The 24,587-nt window shown below is 38.2% G+C and overlaps 1 protein-coding gene across 1 annotated transcript; it reads left to right on the forward strand.

Annotated features, from left to right (window-relative positions):
- Nucleotides 1-2,782: 2,782 nt before the first annotated feature.
- LOC145772471 (uncharacterized) lies at nt 2,783-23,677 on the forward strand. Its single transcript, XM_082584347.1, has 18 exons — nt 2,783-3,019; nt 3,797-3,944; nt 4,321-4,442; nt 6,122-6,225; nt 7,160-7,328; nt 8,353-8,663; nt 8,908-9,023; nt 9,534-9,649; nt 10,480-10,617; nt 11,036-11,172; nt 11,500-13,023; nt 13,511-15,494; nt 15,980-16,120; nt 16,519-16,759; nt 17,989-18,096; nt 18,623-18,735; nt 19,140-19,364; nt 19,623-23,677. Exons 1-18 carry the CDS (start codon nt 2,783-2,785, stop codon nt 20,577-20,579), a joined length of 6,891 nt encoding a protein of 2,296 aa, XP_082440473.1. The 3' UTR covers nt 20,580-23,677.
- Nucleotides 23,678-24,587: the final 910 nt, after the last annotated feature.

Genomic DNA, 24,587 nt, shown 5'->3' on the forward strand with positions numbered 1-24,587 from the left:
TTCCATGTTTTTTTCTTTTCCTTTTCTTCATTTTTTAGCAAAAACGCAACTTTTGAATACTATAATTTGACCTAGCTTGATTAAGTAAAGGCAAACAGTTGAAAATTCAAATAAAATTTACTAATCAGGAGGATAACAGAAATGCTTTATCGGTGAAAGCTAGAACAAACGCTTCTATTACATCATCATGCAAAACTAGCATACGCAAAAGGCTAAGCATTCAATGCGGCAGAAATAGGTGACAAGAGAATGGAAAAACTAGAAAAAAAGTTTTGCATGATGATGTAATAGAAGCGTTTGTTCTAGCTTTCACCGACAAAGCATTTCTGTTATCCTCCTGATTAGTAAATTTTATTTGAATTTTCAACTGTTTGCCTTTACTTAATCAAGCTAGGTCAAATTATAGTATTCGAAAGTTGCGTTTTTGCTAAAAAATGAAGAAAAGGAAAAGAAAAAAAGAAAAGAACATGGAAGACATGAACTTTTTATCTAATTAATACCGTATGTAAATTTTCGTTCGTTTTGGTACAGTTATGCTGACAGTGACATCTATTAATTTTGTAGGCTAATTTTTGTTTCAAGTAATTTTGTTTCGATCCAGTTGTGCTGAAGAGTTCTAATGAACGAAAACCGGTTCCACGACATAAAATAAAATTTTAAATTTCATTGAAATACTATTGTGAGTGTTTGCCTGGACAAATGAAGTAAGGTTCAGACTTTAGGGAATAAAAGCTATTGATTTGTTTTCTTAGTGATATGCTTTCTGTATTAGGTAGATCGCCCATTTGAGGAAGTGTCATAGTACCAGATCACCTTTTCCAGTTAGTTCTTCCCACTTTTGATAGATATGTTTGTGCTGTATGTATAGCTATAGACCAGCATTCTTTCTGCTTTTTCTAAGGAAAACAAAGTAGGCCTAGGTAGGTAATGTTCAATGGCTTCAGATATGCTTTCTTGTGAGTAAAGAGGATTTTACAAAAAAAAGTAGAATAACCAGGAGAAAGTGAGGTAATAGTCTATTGTGGTCGTCTTATGTAATTTTCCGAAAGCAAGACATTCTGTTATGGCCAACTTTATGCGAGACAATTGACTAATGACCACAGCCGACCTGTTACTAGGACATTTCACTATCAGACTATTTGATGCTAATTCTGTTTTATCTTGTAATTATAAAATGCAATTTGATCTTGCTGTGTAATAGACTTTTTGTAATTTGACAAAATATTCGTGTCTAAGTGTTTCAAAATATATTATATAATATGCATTAAGTGGCCAACTGGCCATGTGTATCCTGAATACTGAAAAGTTTGGATGTTCATCAGGATAATTATTGTTTCTAGCACCAGTTATGTTGCAACTAGTGCTACAACTGATGCGTATTTTGTTTCAAAAATGAATAATACTGTAAGACATTTCTTAAGACCTAATAAAAGAAAGTAAAAGAATTTTTTATCAAATGGACATTTTCTCTTGTAATACAGTAGAATTCACCTATAACGGCACCTCTAGGGGATTGCAAAAACTGACGTTATAGCCGAATTGACATTATAGACGAACTACCGCAAACTATTCCAAAACTGTCTTTTGATTAAAGAAAGAGGTGTATATATAATCCAGTCAGGTTTACTGTGTACCACCAAACTGACAAAAGTCACGCAGAAAATACAGTAAACAAAGAAATTGTTTAAAAAAAATACCCTACAGCGAAAGGTACAGGAAATTTGCGCAATACAGCTCGTTACATACAGTAGTAGAGAAGTTCATTGTTTATTAGCAAAAAAGGCATTGATCTTCAGCTGTTTCGGTTTTGAGCTGCTTTTTACATGTGATAGTTTTTCACGCGGGGAAAAAAGATAATTCAGTTAATTAAAGTCCCCGCTGTGAACGACGTAGCAAAATAAAGGGAAGACATTTTGCAAGCAGCTGTGCTAACTGGATTAAAAGACTGACCATTCTTTGTGAAGGTGATGGCTTAAAGTGACGTTATAAACGATCAAAAGACGTCTGGGGACCAATAAAAGGTGCTGTTACATGCGAATTGACGTTATAGGCGATGCTGTTGTAGCTGAACTACAATGTATTATGTATATACTTAAAAGATAGGAATTCTGCCAGGACCAAGCGAAATGTGACGTAATATGTGAATTGACATTATAAACGAAGCCGTTATAGGCGAATTCTACTGTAGTTTGATTCAAACAGACAACAACGCTAAGCTACTGTAATTTGAATATAGATCTTCAACTTCAACACCATGGTTTGCACCATCTCAAAGTATTGACAAGCTACCATACTCTATAGTCTATAACAAATAAGAAAGTTGTATAGCCTATATATCGAAATTTAAAGTACAATCAAGCTACAACAAAATGTGTTGATGATGTAGCCTTCTTTGTGTGTGCATAGCTTGTGTTTTCTTTCTTCAAATTTTGATTGGAAAGCTCTTACGTTCCAGCAAGTGTCAAGTGAAAAAACTTGTGGTGAAAATGAAACGTTGGTAAACACAAGTATAACATAAGTGTAGACTACCCTACAAGGTGAGATGTTTCCTGTTGCGGCTGTGGGTAATTGTCTCTTGTCATGTTGGCTGCATCAAAATGTCGTGTACCCAACTTTCCTGCAAACCAAACTTCAAATAACTACTAAATTATTGTTACTTCAATGCTGTTAGCTTGTAATAACTTTGTATTTTGCAGAACTTTCTTTGGGTTTATGTTAACTAGAGTAAGCTTTAGGCAGCATTTATTAACACGGCAAACATGACTCTTAATGTAATTTGACAATGAATAAACAAGAAATTAAAAGTTCTGTAATTAGCTGCATTCAAGATGCAGAACTGGCATATAACTGTGGTGATTACATGAAAGCAGAAACACTATACACTAAAGCAATTGCGTTGGATGAAAGTAACCCTGTGTTGTTTGGAAATCGTTCTGTTGCAAAATTTTATCTGCAAAAGTATGAAGAGGCTCTGAAAGATTCACAAGCTGCAGTAACGCTTGACCCATGCTATGCCAAGGTAGGTTATTGACCATTATTTAACATTATCTGACTTTTGTATAAATTGTCGCTAGTATGCCAGATTGTCGTATGTCCAACAGATTTGCATTGAGTGTTAAGTACAACAATTTAACAGATTAATGACAAAATGTAGTTTAAAATTGTGATTTTTTGTTTCCGTTGCAGATTATGTTTTTCAAATGAATATCTTCCATTATATTGTGCAATATTTCTGCATATTAATATACATTACTAAACATTACATTACATATTAATATACTGTATGTACCGTACTAAACTAATTTTTCTGTTGTGGCAACCTAGTGTCAAATTGTCAAAAACATATATATATTTTTGATGTATAAGGATAATAATTTTGATTTTAAGAGAGCTTGCAGAATGTTATTTTGACATTGATCAAGCTTTTAAATTTTGAACTTTAAATGTTTTAAAGTTTTTTATTTCTCAAAGTTAAAAGTCATTTTTTTAGTTTGACCAAACACAAAACTTTTGCTAATAAGTATATAATATTGGTATTTGAAAATTTCATTTCCCACATATGAATATTTTATAATATCGTATGGTACTCACTACTCTTTTTGAGATTTACTTAAGCATAAGTTTATAGTCAAGTACCAGAGATAAACTAATTTCATCTCATAAAGCAAGGTAATTCATTATTATTGATTTATTATTGTATATGTTCAGTTCTTTACTGTTTAGCAACATTGTAAAAATTTAATTTTGTCGCACTACTAATTAAAATGTGTAACAGCATGTTAATGCTTTATTGAAGGGTTACTTTCGTCTTGGCATGGCCTTACGAAGCATGGAGCGATACAACCCAGCACTGGTTGCATTTGCCAAAGGAATGTCAATAGATTTAAAGAATTTCAAATTTCTTCGGGCCCTGATTGATACCGCGCTGAAATCTCCTCTTAAAGGTTTGAATAAAGCTCTAGAGACTTAATGTTTTCCTTTTTATCGTACCTGTTTCCAAAAAGAAAGTAGCAGCAATTGTATGGAATTTTTCACAACATGCCATTAATAGGAAATAATCGCAATTCTATGCATGGTTCAAACCAATAAGGCTCAAAGTGAATGTGTCAGTTTTGTCCTTATCAGTAGGCCGAGTAGGGTGGCCAATGGCTATGCTTTCCCAGTCTTTACCCCTTTTATCCATCTCTTTTTTTTTGACTCCGACCTTCTCTGTCTCATTTTTTCTCGTTTTTTTTGTTGACATTTTTAGAAATTAAAATTGACTAGTAGAAACAAGGCTATAATATGTGCATTGCATTACATTTTTTCATATCATTTCAGTCACACTGGAACCTGTAATGGCTCAGTTGAAGGAAATGAATTTAGAAAACAATCCATTTGTGGTGACGTCAGTGATTGGTCAAGATTTGCTCTCTCACAACGATTCGACTTCAGCTGTTGAGGTTTTACTATTTTTTACATCTACAGTTTGCTTTTAGTTAACCTTCGTAAAAGAGACAATGACAAAATCAATTTGGGGCAGTCCAATTCAGCATGTTCTTTGAGGACAGTTCTCTGTTTGACTCCATTGTCTAACTCTAATGTCAGAACTTTTCAACAAAGTTTTATCATTCTATTAAGACTAACGCATCAATTTCAAGTATTTTTATTCGACTGTTATGTAAACCGAGCGCTTGTCATTGAATGAGATGGTAAAATATCTGCTGACTACTGATGGATCATTTATAATTCTTGAGTTTTGAAGCCATCACTGTTGTAACGATTGTTTCATTGTCGGTCGTTAAATCAATGGAGATGTGATTGACAGCTTGGGGTGAAAATTCCACGTCAAGAGTTTGTGTTGGTGTTGATTCAATGATTGGCGAACGTGTGTCTAACAGTAACAATTCAGTCACTTAAAGTTTGGAGTAGAGTACTTTACACAAAAATACTCAGCATTTGTGGCCGGAAACTGTAGATTCACCCAGGCTCCCTTCAAAATGGAGCTGGCTAAGTGACTCATTGTATACAGCTCTGTTGGAATCGTAAATAATGACACTTCAGGTGCTTTTAGTGCCACTCGTCGTATTTCTCTTGAGCTTTCATTGCTGCTATTTGCATTTGTGTCACTTGTTAGCACTAAATGAAATCTTTACAAAGCACAAGCATATAAAGGTTATACAGTATGATACAGCATAAGGGGGAACATGGACTTTTCCGGCCTGTAAATCAGTCATTTTTACATTGATTAAACGGATTTTGTTGCCTGGATAATTAACACTATGTTCGAAATTTGCGTTGAACCTTTTTTTTTGCGGACGCAATTCATATTTTGTACGATTAGGCTACTTCAGCATTTGCCTAATAATTTGTCAATTGCCGGCGCCAAATTAGAAGGCTGTGTGTCTTCCATGGCGTGTGGTCAACGTTATTCAATTACACTCAATTAAATAACGCGCACAATTTTGCGCGTCAATCGCGACGGACTGACATGCGGGTCCACAAATAGTGCATTATAATCGTTTAGGCTGAAAATGGGCAACTTTTAGAAATTACTTTCAGAATTAGCTAGAAATTCTCGCCCCCCTGGAATTGGCTTACTTTAGTAAAAAATCGACGCCAACGCTGGTGATCATTTACTTTTTAATCACTTTTGTGCATCCATATTTTATCAGCACATTCTCTGCATCCATGTGGTCAAACTTGGATCCAGTCAATCTGCATTTTTTAGGATCGATTTCTTTTATTGGCATCTTATTTATTGGATTTTTGTTATTTCTTAATCACTTCAACATGCCGCGTATTGAACAAGCCATGCCACATGGCTTGTTCAAAGGGCGCTTTTAGATACACTATGATTTGAACTTTCTTATTATGAATACATTGGTACAATAACCCAGGTAATTTTTAGTCCAAGTCGAATTGTTTATTGGTTTGGAAGCTAAAACCCTTTCCCTGATAGTTACGTCATATAATTTCTTTCAATGAATTCAGAATCTTTTTGTCGAAACTAAACAATAAACTTATCATTCCTTCTTTACAGCCAATTGAATCTTTCACCAATCATGATATGAATTGTTGAGAAACATCCATAAAGAAGTGGTATGTCATAGTATACACAACTATCTTTTCATTGTTGTAGGTACTGGAATGCGCAGTAACAATAGACACTTGTAGCTTGAAGCTCAAAGGATCAGTATTCTCGGCACTGAGCAGTGCGTTATGGACATTGGAAAACTATGACAGGTATTCCGATGTTAAGTATCATGTGAACGTTTGTAGAAATGTAAAAAAGATGTTTTGTTATGGAATGTTTGCGTCATATTGTAGAGTAAGATAAATGGCAGGAATTGTTTATATACTTGACACGGCATATGACTAAAACTATTCTCCTGTAGATGTTTCACCCAAACTTTAGTGAAACGTCGAATCAAACGCTAGGCTAAAGTCTAAATTTTTTGTTTGCCAATTTGTTCCCTTGAAAGACAAAAACAAGTTTCACGCCAGAAAATGCTCTGACGGACCATCTTAGAAAAAAAATCAATAGAAATGGATGAAAAGTATTGATGTTTTTCCTAAACCGCTGTCATATAGAAATTTAACCTTTTTTGCTCTATCGATTGTTTATCGTGCTTAGACTTGGTTGAATCAATCAAAACTAACCAAAAACGCAACATCCACCAAGAGAATGGGCAGAAGAATTTACTAAGTCATCCACTTTAATCAAATGACAAATGATTTCAAAGAAAATCCATTGGCTGCACTATCCAATTAAATGCTGTAGAACTAACATATCAGAGTTCTCTGCGCATGATCCCGTAATGTTGAGTTGCTACTGAAAGTTATATCAGCCACTTTTAATCTTAAATACTAACTACATGCGATGACTACACTTAAATCAACAAACTTTAGAAAACTATTGTATTGCATTTACAAGTTTTTACAGTAATTTTAATTAAGATATTACACTCTATGATCCACGCTAATAACTTCTTTGCAAGTTAGGGAATTTAAATCTTAGCAACGTTTCTATTTTATAAACTGTTAATTACGGAGGCTATTTAGTTTTATTTAGATAAATGCGATTCCGAATCCCTTGTAGCTGCTGGCTCGTTCACACGTCAAGTGGCAATGGCTTTGCTTAATTTTAAACTTAACGGTTTACATGGCTTGTTCAAAGGGCTATTCATTATATGAGGGAAGATTTGAAGGTATCACAGGAGCTTGCTGATCCTCCTGGTGAATGTAGAGCGTATGGAAACCTTGGTGCTGCTTACTACCACCAGAACCAATATAAAGAAGCCCTCGCTTGTTACAAGAAACAACTTTTAATCGCTCAGAAGTTGCAGGTAACGCTAGGATGCCTCATTTCCTTACTCTTTTGTGTGTTCGAACCTGCTGATAAAGGTTGAAAAGCTTATTTAATGTTCACATTGAAGCTTGTCTTTCGATGGGTTTGAAACCGACGATTTCCTGATCGCTGCCAGCTTTCTTTGTCGTTTTACCACCAAGCAGGCAACACGCAGCTAACTCACGAATGCTTGTAAGATCGACGGCAAGGCTCCCTCCACTGTGGAGTCTCCATATTGAGGCTTTTAATCAGACGAAAAACCGTAATTGAAATCTTCAGTTGAAACGATGTCTACCATTCATTTCGATAACAAACAACGTCTTTATTGACAATGCAATCTTCTATAGTGCCTCACTGCGAATCTTTAGTCCTCGTTCCATTCACTATTTGAGCAATCTTGTTAACATCATATGCGCTCGTACTGTTTCCTGTATTACTTCCTGGGCCCAGCTTTCTACAAATATACACGTCTCATTGCTTTTATTGGATCAACTTACTAATAAGATTACGATAGTTTTTTTTTTCAAGATGTTTTGAAAAACCGAAACAATTGCTGAAACGCCTTTTGTCTGTAGACGTTTTTACAGCTGCAAGTGTCGATAATTCTACTATTACAGTATTTAAGTTCATAGATGTGGGTACTTCATAGCCGCCTGTTCGGTTGATGCATGTTTGATGGCTCATGCTCAGGTATTCCAGAAATAACAAGTTTCTCTCAGTTACTCGGTCTTCAGCACTAATGAGCGTATGATGACCAGTTTCTTTATCTTGCGACTGCTTTTTTTCAGCAACTACGCTCACTCAGTTTCTTGTAGTACATAGGTTGAGAAAAATGGTACTTTTAAGCATCAGCTTAAGCGGGGTGTCAAACCACAGGTTCATAAAACGGCATTGGTTTTTTTCTGCTCAGCATCAATGACTTTAGGGTGATAGTGTGCTTAGCTGTACTACTGAAACTTCTTTAAATAAAAACTCAAGTAATTACATTTGATAATCACAATCAATTCTTTTTAAATGTTCAGAACAAGCAACTGGTCGGAAATTCCCACAGTGGACTGGGATCAGTCTATGACAAAATGGGTGACCATACGAGTGCGTTGTTGCACCATCAAAAGGCCTTTGGCGTTGCCAAGGAAGCCGGTGATGTCACAATGCAGTGTCGCGAGCTGGGAAAGGTTGCGCAATCATATCTAGCTCTCGGGGATCACCACGGTTCTCTTCTAAGCCAACAGGAGAGGCTGACTTTGTGCTCTAAGGGAAGCAATAAGGACGGAGGGAGGGAAGAGGCGCTGATCTACATTGATCTTGCAGCTGTCTACTCCAAAATGAAGAAGTGGGTCCCTTGATACTGTGTTTAACTCTGTTTCCGTGTCATAACTGAAACCTTTTAAATTGTGTATCATTTATAAAATCAACAACAGTTCTGAAACTGTGCTGACATTTGCACATACTGTCAAGGCTCATGATTTACGTTTGATTCAATTTTTCTTACACTTATAGTTGTGAATTTCATGCATTGTTCCGAACTCTACTTATGTATGATTATAATAATAAAGTTATTTTTTGTTGAAATGAAGGTCAGACGAAGAAGTTGCCTATCTTAGAAAGTCTGCTGAGATAAGCAAACAACTCCATGACATTGCGAATGAAGTCAAAGCACTCCTATCACTCGGATACACTGCAAGACATCTCGGTAATTTTACGAAAACTTGTTTACACTCACAAGGTTTGCTGACATGGGCAAAGTCAAACCATGCATGAATTCGTGAAAAAAATTTTATTGTTTAATGTTCAAGCAACTATGTCATGAATGTACCTTTGTGACAATGGAGGAAAATTTATGACAGGAAGGGGACAATCTCCTTTTGTGACACCCTGGCAGCAGTGACGCGCGAATATCTCCTTTCCCCCCTTGAAATCCACAATTGTGTTTGTGCATTTGCACACGAATCATGTCACTTGCGTTTTAGGGAAACGTATCCGTTCAAATACATAAAGTTTGTAAACTTCAACCTATTGCCTGTTATTTCATTGCACAACATGGGTGCGATTTAGTGGGTTAGTCTGGAAGTCTCTGACAACAGTTTGAAATTTACGTTTAATTTTTGGACCCGCACCATGGGCTTCAATTCCTTGTGATGGCTTTGGAAGCAGTGCATGCTGAATTTAAGTGATTCTGTTTTGTGACGATGACTATTTCCAGGTGATTCATCTACTGCGTTGACTACTTATGAAAAACTGTTAGAAATTTCACTTGAAACCAAGGACAAGACTCTTGAAAGCCGAGCTTGTGCCAACCTCGGCATTGTGCACCATCAGGTGAGAGAAACCAGAGTCATTTCAGACTTAGCAATTTAATAACAATAGTTAGCTTAATGTTTATATTTCTGTCGGTCTTGAAACTGCGCTCAAGTGGTTGATAAAAATCAATTTTGGTTTAAGATCAGAAGTTCCTATTCAAGATTAGAGAATAATCAATGCAGGAAGTGGTTGTAGTTCTTTAAGCAACATCTGTGACATCCAAGCGTTTTTAAAACTTTAGCTCTGTACTAACAAAGCTTGTTGCAATTACAACAACATTTAATGAATACACGTCAGCCATGGCGATCTATACTACTGGCCTTCCCAACGTGGCAACAGCCAAATAATGTGGGGGCCTATTACGTTTTGGCAACTAACAGATATTAGGCGTAGAAAAGGCGTCTTTGCATGATTTATTACTAACAAACAAATACTTCTGGATTAGAAAACGAATATTTTAACATACTGAGTGTATTGAAAGTTGGGTCACTCTTGATTTCGTGTACCTTGATTCTGTTGATATCTTGATTCTCATTGTATTCTTAACATGTAGCTATTGTCCTGCTTTCTTGCCACTTATTTAATAATATTACTACATCTTAATTACCTTTTGGCACTGTATTTACAATTTTTAGGTTCAAAAACATTACTTGACCAATAAAAATTGCTGATTATATGTTGTAACACTTATCTCAGTTGGTAAATTGAATTTTCGTATAGGCCCCCACATTATTTGGCTGTTGCCACGTTGGGATGGCCAGTAGTATAGACCGCCATGACGTCAGCCCAATCATGTAGATGTTTTTACTTTATGCTTTTCACTTTGTGTCTGTCTGAAATGTTTCCAGATAGGAGATTTCGAAATGGCGCTCAAGTTGCAAGCGCAATGCCTCAGGCTTGCGATCCTTACTGAAGACACTGCGGGCCAAGGAAGAGCGTACGGAAATATTGGGAACGCGTACAGTGCTTCAGGATTGTATGAACAGGTCTGTCTATTGGTGACGAAAATATGTGACATTCTTTAGTTATTCTTCTGCTTTGCTCCTCAACTAACTGTTATGACACTGCAACAATTTTCTCTACATTGTTTCACAGGCTAGTGCTAGAGTATCAGCCTTTGCGGCTGCTTTACACCAAACGTGCCAAAATTTACTGTCCTTGTATCAAAATGGCCAATGGGTGGCACTTTAGCCAAATTTCCATGTAACAAACCTCTCGTTACGTCACTGGTTGATGGACAGGTTTCATAAGACTACAGTAACGGCCATATCTTTAGAAATAGCCTCATGTGTGCATCACATAAACAAAGAATTCTAACAGCGGAGTCTGCTTGCTTTTTTGAAGGACGTATTCTTGTGAAAAAAACGATTCATTAATTTGCCAACTCTGCATTTAACAACGTAGGCTGTCATTCACCACCTGAAAGAACTGGAGATATCGCACAGCATTGATGACAAAGAATCAGAGTGTAGCACGCATGGAAATCTAGCAGTGGCCTACCAAGCTTTGCAAGTACATGAAAAGGCTCTCTACCACTATAAGTATGTTATTCTCTCTGCTGTTGGTTGCAGTAGTAGTATAAGTTTTGTGACACTTTCGATTTCTGAAATGCTCTTGTGACTGGTCTTGAAATCCAGATGCTTTTAATGTGATTTGGCAAATTGTGACTGTGAACGTTTCGCTATGTTTCGGCAATGTTTTGTGACTGTGTTTTAGGACAACGTTCTTTTTCAAAAATGTAAGCGGTTTTAATATAAACGATTTTTCATTTTATCAGACATTCAAATACCTTTCAATTGTACGAAATCCTGCTGTTTTATACGTGGACACTATGTTTTATTTTTAAGAATTTTGTTTTTTGCTTACAGAAGCCAATATGAATTGGCAAAAGAAATATCCAGCAAATCAAATGAAGCCAGAGCTCTGATGAACTTGGGAAACTTTTACAACACACTGAACCAGTACTGTCAGGCCATTGAGTTTTACAAAAAATATCTTGAACTGGTCGCTGAGTTTCCTGACAAGTCCGGCGAGGGTCGTGCTTTGTACAACCTTGGATTCGCTTGCTTCTCTTTGCATGACTTTCACGAGGCCACGTCTTGCTACGAAAGGAGTGTTGCCGTGGCAACGGAATGCCAAGACAAGGTTGCCATGGCAAGAGCGTACTGCAACCTCGGGTTGGCCAAGAAAGCGCTGGCCGACTACGAATCCGCGTTCGATTGCCAGAATCAGTTCCTTTGCTTGTCGACTGAGCTCAACAGCGCACGCGGAACTTTCAAAGCGTTTGGTAACCTCGGTGACATATACACAGCGAAAAAAGAGCCTGAACAAGCCGCCGGATTCTACCAGCAGCAGCTAACCTTGGCAGAACAACACAAAGATCCTGCTTTGCTGGCGCAAGCATGCTCTTCGCTAGGTGGCGCTCTTCGTTCCCTGGGCCAGCTCGAACAAGCGGCAGAACTTCATGCCAAAGAAACCGACGTTTACGCAAACGTAGTCAAAGATCCGAAGAACGAATACAAGGCTCAGGGAAGGTACGGTGCCACGTTGACTGCGCTAGGACGTTACTCCGAGGCTATCGGTTGCTATGAGCGACAGTTAGAGCTCAGTAAAAGTAACAAAGACCCTCTCACAGAAGCGCAGGCTTGGGGGAATCTAGCCATCACTTTCACCAATCTCCAAGCATTTCCCAGAGCGAAAACGGCGTTTGAAAGCCAAATAGAACTTTTAGAAGGATTGTACACGAAATCAGCGAGGTTAGAGAAGTGTAGAGCTTACTGTAACGTCGGAGACTGCTGTGAAGCTCTCGCGTTGTTTCGTGAAGCGATCGCCTACAATCAGATTTCCCTCACTTTATCGAACGAGTTGAAAAATCTGTCTCTTATTCAAAGATCGTGCAAAGGTCTCAGTATCTCTCTGCAACAGTTGGGAAAAACCAAAAGCGCGATATCTTACTGCGAGCAGCGTCTGACCGCGTGCGAAAGAATTGACAACCCTCGGCTCATCGCGGCTGCTTACGGAGAACTCGGCTATTTGTACTCGTTTGTTGAAAAGTTCGAAGACGCGATTTACTGCTTGAATCAGCAGATGCGAATCGGAGTTGAATTGAACGATGAAAATATGAAAAGTGACGCTGCCTGTGGTCTGGGAAGCGTCTACCTTTTGATGAAAGACTACGATAAAGCTTTGACGTTCCACAACCTCGACTTGGAAGTCGCGCAGAGAAGCGACAACAGACCTTGTCAAGGCAGGGCGTTTGGTAACATTGCGGCGACCTACGAACAAATGGGAGACTTCGCAGCGGCAATACCTCGCCAGGAACAATTCTTGTTCATTGCCAAAGAACAAAACGACGAGGAAGCAAAACTGACAGCTCTCCACGGAATCGGAAGGTGGGTTTATAGTTTTTTTTCTTCTAATATTCGAATAGCATGATCTGTAAGCCACGTTTGTATGCGCACAATAATAATGCGACAGTTGCTATACTCTCAAAGAATATAAGCTATGCAGACGTTTGAGTTCAGCATTTCTGGCGAGCGTCTTTGTTGGAATAGAACAAACAACGATGAATGTTACATGAATCAAACCCACCATGAAGTAGCTATGTCACTTCTTGGAACCTATTTCCGTCGACGTAACGGGTATTGTTGCATTTTGTCGCCATGGTATTTTACAGATTTGTGCCTAATTATCAAAACAGCTATTTATATAGACGCTTTAGTCACTACAAACTTTTGCTATCTTTTTCATTGTATCTATCCAGCCATGAATCTATCGTAACGCATAGAGTAGCTGGTGCTTTTGTCTGGGGCGTATTAACAATAAAAACAAAATAAAGATAATATAAATTAAAACAATAAAATGAAATATTGGTTTTAGAAACTCTCTTCGCTTACCAGCAGAAGATTATTCAAGAGCGGTATTGCTTCTCCAACAAGCGATGTTGTTGTGTCATGGCGTCAACAAGAACGAAGAGATGATCATGACTGTGCTTGATCTTGGCATCGCCATGTGGGCGTGCAAAGACCCCCAGACTGCAACCGTTCATTTGGCCAAAGCCGTCGAAATGGCCGAGTCCGTCTGCATAGAAAGTTTTGCTTCGGCTTCTTCGGCCGATGACGAGACTGCCCCAACGCCGGTCTTGAACAATTATAAGACACTTACCAAATGCTATTCTGCATTAATTTGCATTCTCTGTGAGAGCGGCCACCATCAAGTCGCGTTGGACGTTGCCGAAAAGTCGCGATCTTTTCCTGAACGGCTGTGCCGGATGAAACCTGGAAAAGAAATTCAAAAGCACGTCACTGTCGAAGAAATGAGCGAATACGCCATTTCGCAATCATGCACTGTCATCTATTACACTGTGAATGCAGGCTATTTGTTTCAGTGGTTCATATCACCCAATGGGGAGCTCACATATGTGGGATGTACTTCCTTATTGGATGCCTCCGAGGAAAGCAGCAATAACCATGAAGACAATAAGCATGTGTTGAACAAAATTCTTTACGACTTGCAAAATTCACTTGGAATATCGTCTGGGGATGTGGATTCAGACAGTGGTCAAGGCACTTCTTACACACACAAAAAATGTGAAGACGCGGAATCCATCCTTCACTTGCAAATGCTTGAAGCTCAAGACAATTGCCGCTACAGCCAAGAACACATCAGCACTGGAAATGGATGTCTTTTGCCTTGGGCTAAGTATCCACTCAATTTGGCTAAATTTAAAGACAAGCAGCCGTTTTACATTTTGTATGAGTTACTCATTTCAAAAACCGAAAAACTATTGAAATCTTGCGCAAAACAAACGTTTCTTCCAAGGCTTGTGCTTGTGGCAGAGGGAGATTTGTTGCTTGTGCCATTTTGCATGCTGAAGAAAAGGCCAAACGACCATTTTTTGGGACAGAACTTTGTCATCAATGTCTCTCCTTCTTTTCATCACATCATGGATCAGCCTCTGTCGCTCAGCACCTCTCAACTTATCTGTGGTCGATGTAACGCATTTGGCAACCCTCATCTCTCTGACTCTCTTCCTGGAACAACTTGGGGTCCATCTCAAGCAGCCGAGCAAGAGGCCGTCACGACTGGTAAGATTTTTCGAATTGAGCCAACTATTGGTCCCGATGCAAACAAGGAAGCTGTCATGGCAACGCTAGGTTCCAGTGAGATAGCGCACTTTGCTTGCCACATGTCGTGGGCTTCTCTTGTCGGGATTGTGGTTGGTAGTGCCAACACCTCCACAGTTCCCACCTCAAACAGCAACGGTACGTCACCAACTGATGAAGATTTTTTACACTCTGCTGATAGTATCAGTGTCGAGACAACAACCAAATTTATTTTAACTGGACCGGACATAGCTGGTTTAGATCTTTCCGCCACTAAATTAGTGGTTTTAGGAGCTCCTTATCTTCATTCAGCAGAGAGCCACTTTGTCAACGTTTCTCGATATTCCAACAAAATGTCTTGTTTTGTCCAGTCGTTCCTTGGCGCCGGGGTAAAGTCTGTCTTATTCTCCAAGTGGCCGGTGCCCGAGACTGCAAGCAAGATGCTCTTCCAAACTTTCTACAGTCATCTTTTAAATGGCCGCTCTTCAACTGCTGCTCTCGCCGTTGCTATGGAAACTCTGCGTAGCAACCAGCAGTTCGAGCATCCTTCTTTTTGGGCGGGATTCTCCCTCATTGGTCAAGACATTCAACTAGATGCAAGGGACCTTTCGATTAACCACGCCTTGTTCGAAGTGATACAGAGAGAACCTGTGTTCGTTCATGAAGCGTTGAAGCTGACAATTCATCTCATTGACAAATCTGTTCAGAAGCCCGTTTCTTCAACCAATGATGACGACGTGCCGATGTATACGTCACAGGTTCGATTTTTTGTGCAATTTAACTAGCAAGGATTAAAAACGCTGTAGAATTAACGAAATCTTTGAGACTAGCTCTGCCCATTGTATACTTTTGTAATTGTGGTGAAGCGTCGGTATCCGTGAGCTGTTGATCGTTCTATACTAGTTTAGTACATTTGCAGCAGTATTTGCGTGTTCTTTTTGGTGTGAGTAATAACAGCTTCTTATCGTTGATATTTGTTTTTCTTCTACGACAATGTCTACATGTTGATGTTAAAGTACGTACAGTCAATGTTTAATGTTAGCATTCAAATTTATTTTATGTGAATATTAGTTGAAAGCCATGTAGGTGTGATAAACTATTAGACTACCCAGACACTCGGCAGACGTTGCATCAATGTAAAAATAACAGTATATTACTGTCTTGGTAATTAATATGCATGTAAATTGCCACGAGCTACAATGAACGTTGGAAATACAAACATGTCTTTGTCTTGTCACTCCAGGAGAGTGTATCCGAGAGATTGCGAGACACTCGAGGATGGAGGAAGCTGTTTGTTGCTGCCGGATTTGAGCTGCGTTCCAACATGGCTGGAATCCCAGATGCTGTTTTCTTTCCAAAGCCTGGAAGTGAATTGGCATTGCAGGTGGGTACGTGAGTCACGTGATGAGATAACATCATCTGATTGGATGGCGCAATAAGTGCACTGCCAGTTGGAAAGATAACAATAACACTTAATGGAGAGAGACTACGAGAGAGCCTGCGAATTCTATCGAATCGGCAAAGCTTCAGTCCTGAACGTGATACATAGATTTTGTAGTTATACAGTAGTAAGAACATTGCAGCTGTCATTTGATGGATTAAGACATGTCCGAAATAGTGCGAAAATCAAGGTTCAAAAAACTTTCGTGACCGCAATTTCTTGCAAATTGTTTTTCTTGTGTCGTACATTGTACAAGTATCGTGTATTGTCTGGCCAGGCAAGGTACGTTTGCGACCTCTGATATAGACGTTCGTTGAGTAGTTGCTGTTTTTTGCACTTAGAACGTTGTTGAGAGCTTTAAGCCTTTCCTGGATTTGAATGAAGAAGCGTTATCTAGCTTGGGAAAGCTTACTTGTTCTCCACGCACTGCCAAGTCGCTGTGTGTGTGGATCGAAGAGTCGTTGCTCAAGGATGGTCTTGAAACAAGGAGCGTGGCTACTGGAGCAGCAAAGCGTAAACAGTTCGTGATTGGACGAAAAATCTGGCAAACTGACGGCTCAAGTCAACTGCTCTCTACGCTAGGTGGTTGTCTTATGTTCATTTTGCTCGTCAGTTTGTTCTGAAATTGTTTTAAAAACAGCTGCACTTTGTAAACAAAATAGGGATGACGACTGATGTGGATGTAATAGTGACCAACGTTTCCTTAGACACGTTTCACGCATTTTTGAGTTTGCATGGTCAAAATGACCGTTTACCAATAACCATATATACGCAATAGATTGAGTTTCGCTTTCAGCAACATGGTCGTTGCTTATACTTCACAGTGTAGATATTAACGACCTGTTTTAGCCTGATGCTGCAAATTCGCTGTGGTAATAGCGAATTGCACGACCTTTCGGAACACAGTTCCCTAGGCATCTGCTATGACGATGTGTTATTTGATCATTCGTCATAGCGCATGACTGGGAAACTCAGCACTCCCACTCGGCATAAAATCATAAAAGTTTGCTTGATTTGGAAAAAATCATGAAATAGCATAAAATCTAGATACAACCATAAAAAATCATAAAATTTAGTTGTGACGGAGAACTGAGCATGTAAAAATCAAAACTTTTGTACTGAGCTAAACAATTTCACCATTTTGAAATAATGTAAAATTCTGTATAACAAGCTTACAGAATATTATTATATGTTTTTTTTTTCTACTCAAAAGCTGTATGTTTACTTTGACATGATGATTTGCATTGACTGTTTTTCCGTAGTCGCTGCTTATGCTTAAGATATAAAAGGAAAAATTAAAAAATATATATATATAACAAAACATTGAGCTCTGATGTAAAATCATAAAAAGCATAAAATTTTGATGAAAAATCATAAAAAAATATAAAATAGCCAAAAAAATCATAAAATTTTTGACTTTTTTGGCATGCAATCATAAAAAAATAGGAAAATTTTGAGTTGGACCCATGTGAACTGTGTTCCGAAAGCTCGTTCAATTCGCTATTTTCACAACGAACTCGCAGCATCAGGCTGAAACAGGTCGTTAATATCTACATTGTAAAGTAACCATATGTAGTCATATATTTATTGTGTATAATAAAGCTATTTCATTGCAATGTGTTTCATAATCGAACAAGCCAGACGTTAGTTTAAAAGATGCTATAATGAAACCGAATGTTACTTTCTGAACTTAACATTTGTGTATAGAGCTGGTTGCCCTTAATTTGCTTTAAAAAAGAAAAATATTCCACGACACTGTAATGGAGTTGATCACTTTAACTACTTGTGCTTAAACAGACATCTCCTTGCAGGGTTACTAGTATCTCACATGACAGACGAGGAGGTCACACTGTACAGCACGTCCACCTCAAAGGATGGAAGAGTCCAAAGCGTGTTCGACAGTTTAAATGTTTTGTTCGGTAAGTAATATACCTTTCGTGTTGCAGTATTTTAATGATGTGTTTTGTTATTGTTGCTTTAAAACAGCTGAGGTGTTTTAGTGGCTGTCTATTCACAGGTTTGCATCATCATTGTTGTTGCATTTATGATGAATGGTGGACACTTTACCACTGCGACAGATCCACACTGCTTTAAAAACAAAAATTAAATCACCGTTTTCGAAATTTTTATTCGACTGCAACCCAACATGGGATCGTCCCTACCGTGGATTTCCCCGTAACAATGACTCGGTCCTGACTGCGTTGGTTACAGGGCGGCTGCGAAAAAATAAGACGAAAAATCAAATAGTCAATTGAACTTAGCCAGTGGCCCAAAAGTCAACCAAACGTCATACATTCATTAACATTTGATAAGATTGTCACCACGACTGTAACAAAGTAATGTTTGCTGGCGCCACGTTTTGCTTACAAGGTCAATCCATACCATTTTTGTCCAGCAATACAACAGCCGTATATTTTTCTATTTTATGACAACGAATTGTTTCAGGACACATAGCGGGTGTTGACTCATCCGTAAATGACTTCCACCACAAGCACTTTCCTCTCGATGGAGCTTTACGTCAGGGTCATCATCTTCACGCTTGTACCATGCCTAGCAAAGTAAGCCAGTTGAAACTGGTACAAGCCGGTTGTCGTAGGAGCATGAATACCAGTCGTGTCATACGATAAAACGGTGTAGTCATCAAAGTTGTAATAGTGAATTTAATCAATGCTTGAAGGTGATGTTTATCAGGCAATATTCGTTTAGGCAATGCATCTTTGAAGTTGTATTCAAATCACTGTATCAGAGTGTTTATTACTTAATACCAATAACAGAGGACTACAACAGTAACTAGAAGAAAGCTGAACATCAGCTTGCCATCGAGGTTGAACTGTATCTACAGACTTGAATCAAAGTAAAAAAGGCTAATTGATGGCTGGATGATTGACTGCTATTTTTCGAACGTTTACGTAATAACCAAAAAACCACGATAAAAGACTGTTATCGTTTGGGTGAATTACAGGTGGACTACAACAGGAGAGGTCCTCGTGGCATTCTCGCCATGGACAGCGTTGATTTCAACGCGTCGTTCCGTTCTGTTGAGAGTGAAGGAAGCAAAAATCCGACAGAGGCGTCAGAGAGTGGGATTCACGACGACTTCGGCATTCTACCGCTAGACGAACCGAAAGCCTTCACACAAATTCCAAAAAGCTCCGGTTTAATTGCTCCAAAGGCCGTCATGGTGCAGGTAGGTTGAGAGATATAACCGCGAAATTGTAAAGGTAAAGAGCGGTTTCATTTATTTGAAGTTGAACTTTAGTTTATTGCTGCTATTGAAAATTGCTGTTTGATGAACATTGGCAAAGCTTTGAATAAAGAAGTTATTCATCTCATTTCAATGCAGACGAAACATTCCACTTTAAGTTGTAGAATTGTATCAGTTTGCAGCTTAACTGACGGCTTAGTTTTAAAACCAGATGTCTTTTCAGTGATTTAATGTTTTTAGAAATCATTCCTGCCCAGTCCCGTATCTGGTACATCGTCGCCTAGCGGTGGATTTAGTCCATCGAAGAAATTCCAGTTTGCAACATCACTGGGAAACATGCTTCAATCAAAATCACCTTCCCTGACGAAAAGCGACAGTAAAAGCCCTAGCAAGAGTGCATGGTCTCCTTTGACGATTCCTTCCCCTATTCAGTCTCCAAAAAACCCTACCAAACATTACTTGAGGTCGGAAAATGACATAGTTCGCCAAAGTTACAACTCGGACACGAAAGTATGCGTTGTGAACCCCCGGCGAGAAATGTCAACCCCCCCTGAAAGCAAAACTTCTGACAAGTTCATGTCTGTGTTTGAAAGCATGTTGTCAAAAGAAAGTTCAAGTTCAAGCAGAAAATCTTCCCTTTCTAAATCGTTGGACGATGAAAAATCACCAAGTTCATTCAGCTCGAAAATTTTCATGAAATTTGACACCAAATCGAGCCTTGAGGAACGCCACAAATTTGTCGAGTCCCCTTCATCGGGGAGCTACAAACCCAGCCCTAGTGCTGCGAGTTCCATGCGTACGTCCCCCCAATATGAATATAGTTCGATTGCTAATAAGCTAACTCCACGAAACTTGCCAAAGAATAACAATGTTACTGATATTACAAGCGCGAAAGATGGCACTGTCCACTCCAAAGTCTCAAGCACACATACTGCTTTCCGCCTCATCAATCCAAACCAAGGTGAACCATTCAGCAAGCCGAAATTACAAAAATACAAAGTGGAAACACAGATCTCGACCATTTCCACGTTGCTTTGTGAGAACAACGATCTTCCGCCAACTCACAACGCGCGATCCCAGTCAAGCGGAGATGCCAATAAGTCTACTAAACCTTCAAATTCTGCACCAAGAGCTTCTAATATCTTCCAGCGACTCGGTGGATTAAGTCTTGATTCTGCCGAAGACGTATACGTGTAAATTTCGTTTACACCCGGATCTACTGAATATTTCTCACCTGCTTTTAACGTGTAATGCCACCTGTACCAACACATACAGTACTGATAACCAATTTATCTTTCAATTGTTTTCTTCGGCTTAAACAGAATTGTCATGTCAATTCAATGGAATGTTTATCTCTTGTATTCATAGGCTTGCATTGTCGAAATAACTTTGGTCTCTAGTTGTAACCCTGTTCGACCTATCGAACGGACATATATGTCCATAAGTACAACGTCTAATCGACAAAGTTTTCTAAGCCTGTTGTTACACACAATCCGTGCTATACTTTGCTTGTGAACAACCACAATGCTTATAAGCAACAGCGCACTATCAGTCTGAACAAGTATTACTTCTCTGGATATTTCCAGCAACTGAGTACATTGGTCAATGAAGAATTGTGAGTACTGCAACTGTTATTTTGGTTCGAGGAGCACTATATTTAGTCATGAACTAGAAAATCTGTTGACTTTTGTTTTGTTAGTGATTTGTTCTTGTTTCGGATGAGTTCTGAAGTGACAATCTCAGTGTTATTTTTATCGCAATATTCAAAGTATATCTTATTTCATTTGTACAACGTTGCACGACGTTAAGTTGACACGTACATTGACGTATCCCGGCCAGAAAATCAAACCTTTTTTACATTGATTCAACGTCTGCAGACGTTGAATCAATGTAAAAAAGGCTTGATCTTCTAACTGGGATCATCTGCTATTGCCAAGCCACTGTTGATCAACGCTTTCTGATATATCGCATTGTTAGTTACTCGTTCGCACACTTACCCACGCTATCAGAAATCGCCGTGCTAACGTGTTCGCAGACATTCCATACTGCATATCCGCACTTTGTGTGAGCATTGCTTAGTGAAGTACTTACTGTAATTTCCACTGTTTGATGTTTATTTGGCACTGGCATAATTTTTTTTTTGCAATCCAACTTTGTTGTCAAACTACTGTCATGTGATGTATTGCCTGGAAAGACGTTGTTTTAATGTGTTTCGATTTTGAAGCAGTTTTTTGGCAGTTCTTTACTAACTTGGCTTTAGTCAAACTACCATTACGTCAATGAAACGTGACTGAGGCGTTATATATGGTATTGCATACTAAAGTGAAAGCTTTCGTATATGTTTAACATTATAAAAACAAAAAACAACAAGCGAACGTTTTCGGCTAGTCATATAGCCCTTTTCAAGCCTATAAGAAAAATACATTATTGAAAGAAATGCTAAAGAATCATATAGTATCACAGCAAAATTTATTCTTTAGCATTCTTTATATAATGTATTTTTCTTATAGGCTTGAAAAGGGCTATATGACTAGCCGAAAACGTTCGCTTGTTGTTTTTTGTTTTTATAATGTTAAATGTAGTGTTGTTGCTTAGTTATGTCTGTTTATGGTTTAAAAGAGTTACCTCTCTACCCAAATTGTATTTCGTATATGTCTCTGATAATACTTGAGACTTTATACACCACAAGCGAATCTTTCTAGGTGACCTTCAATTATTTTCTTCAATTCAACATTATTCGTTTTTCATTATTTTTATTAGCAAGAAACCAATGAGTTATGATTGAAGTTTTTTTTATGAATTTTTATTCTGTGAAATTTGTTTCTTTACTGGAGATCTATTTTACGTTTGTTTATTTCCAAGTCTTTCGTATTCTTTTTCACGATAGATTTAAAAAAAATTATGCCGGAAAGTAGGAAACAAACTCTACTGTCGATATTTTCCTGCATTTTCGTTTGTTTGCAACTTGTGACGTCAGTTTTTGGTTTCAGTTTGCTGGTGATTTGAAACTTCGTTGCTTCTCAGACAGCAAAATCCGTCATTTGCACATTGATTCAACGTCTGCAGACGTTGAAACAATGTAAAAGTGACGGGTTTTGCTGTCTGCCTTACAACTACATTGTACCATGCATAAGGATGGAATTCACAATGCAGTAGGTTTATAACTTTGCAGATGACGAGCGACGCAATAATGCGTTGTTGTTTTTTTTTGTTTTTTTTTGTAAAATCCAAATCTATTTGTTAAATATATAGTTGTCGGGTTGTATTATTGTTAACTTCAACGCACTTTTATTGAGTTTAGATTTTACTCTAACTCAGGAACCGCAGGTTTTGCTTCATGTCTACACTTCTGGCGTTGATTCCTTCTTCGATTTGTCAAAGTTTGTGCTTATTGGTGAAGAACACCACTGTGAATCTCATATAAACTTGGGCAGGGGCTTGTGCAACCACTGGCCGGACGACTACTGTATTTCTTTGAAGGTTTTGAAGCTTTCGAAATTGTTTTCGAAAGCTTTTCTACCTTTTTTTTGGTGGTTTTGAAGCTTTCGAAAACAATTTTTTAATCCGTTATGTCACAATCGTATGAAATATAAGGTCAACTTCAAGTGCGTTTGTGACTACTCAAAGTTGTTCTGTTGACCACACATGTTTCGAATAATGTTAAGTTCCTTCTAATAAATTCTTCATCACTGTTAGTTTTATATATTCTTCATTGGAAACTCTGCCCCCACAGCAACTCTGTTCCAAGCAACACGCGATGCTGTTTGGATTAAATTTGGATAGTCTAAGTCTTTCAAACAAACATTATAAAACAATTGACGTCATGTCTCGATTAAACCGAGTCATTTCAGGTGAGCAGCAATGCGCTACTTTTGTAGCGACGCTACTAACTACCTCTACTTTTTAAAGTACAGCCGATACTTTTTCCCAAAGTAGCAGTTGTGGGATGGGCGCAACACTACACTCGCTTCAATCGAAATTTCGCTACTCGCTACTTTCACGTTGAAATTAAACTCCTTTCCAGACATTCTTGATGTGAAACATTGGCGAGGTTTAACAGGATGTTCGCTTCAAAACTTTCGAAAAAACTCTGCGATTATTTTGCAAAAATGCATGCTTATCGAATTCCTTTAGGCCGTCATTTCAACACAACAAAGTGCTTCGATACAGCACAAGGCCCTCGGTTCAACCCAAGACAAACGTAACGCGTAAAAGTGGCGGTAGCCCGCAAATTTTCATCGACTAGTAGCGAAAATTGAAATTAAAAATGTGAAGTGCTGATGTCGGTCTGAAAACACAACTTGGTTTGTTTTTCTCATTGTGACAACAAGCAGGTTTTGTGAAAAAATTCGTCTCGTGGTTGATGTGGAAAGGAAAGTTGGATCAATTACACAGTTGTCAGTTCAATTACATTGTTCTGAATTTTTCAAGTTAAGCTACAATTATCTCCAAATATAATGAATTACACGTTTCAATGTTCATGCACATCGATGATTTGTTACACTTTGATTTTATCAAAAACAAGTAGAATTGCATTTAATAAAGATTATTTAGGTTGCAATGTAGAAGTCCCTTTTGAATCCCAACTAGCGCCTCAACAAAAGTACCGATATCATGCGTGCAACTTACCAAATGTAGCTGAATTGTAATATGGATCAAAATTGTTTTAAATTACAATTACGCAACAATAAAAAGTCTTAATTAAGCTATAATTAAGTAAAAATGCTTACTTAATTACATTTCAACTCTGGTGGAAAGCAATTTCAAAACACACTCAAGCAATGCTAGATACAGCCCAAGCAAAATAATGTCTAATGAAAATTAGATAGCCATAGAAATGTTTGATGCAAAATAAACTATGAAAGTATAACCCTTCGGTGCCTGTTCGATTCCTAACGAAAAGCACGTGGCTTTGTCTCGGCAAGACTAAATATCTGAATGCAATGATTAAAGTGGACTAATGGTATATTTCCGTATACTTTGAGAGACATATCTTTAACCACTAGCTAAAAAAATATAAATTTTGTTTAAAAACAATTTAAGTGCTGTTTTGTTACGACATGGAACATTAATAGTTTATTAAATATCTTAAAATGAACCCATTGTTCGGACATATTCGTTCGAGCAGTTCATCGTGCTTTTCGTAGCCTACAGTGCCGTTTGCTTGGACACAACGACTTAGATTAGACCAACAGGACGTGAAAT

This window comes from Aplidium turbinatum, chromosome 6, assembly GCF_918807975.1.
Source record: "Aplidium turbinatum chromosome 6, kaAplTurb1.1, whole genome shotgun sequence".
NCBI lineage: Eukaryota > Metazoa > Chordata > Ascidiacea > Aplousobranchia > Polyclinidae > Aplidium > Aplidium turbinatum.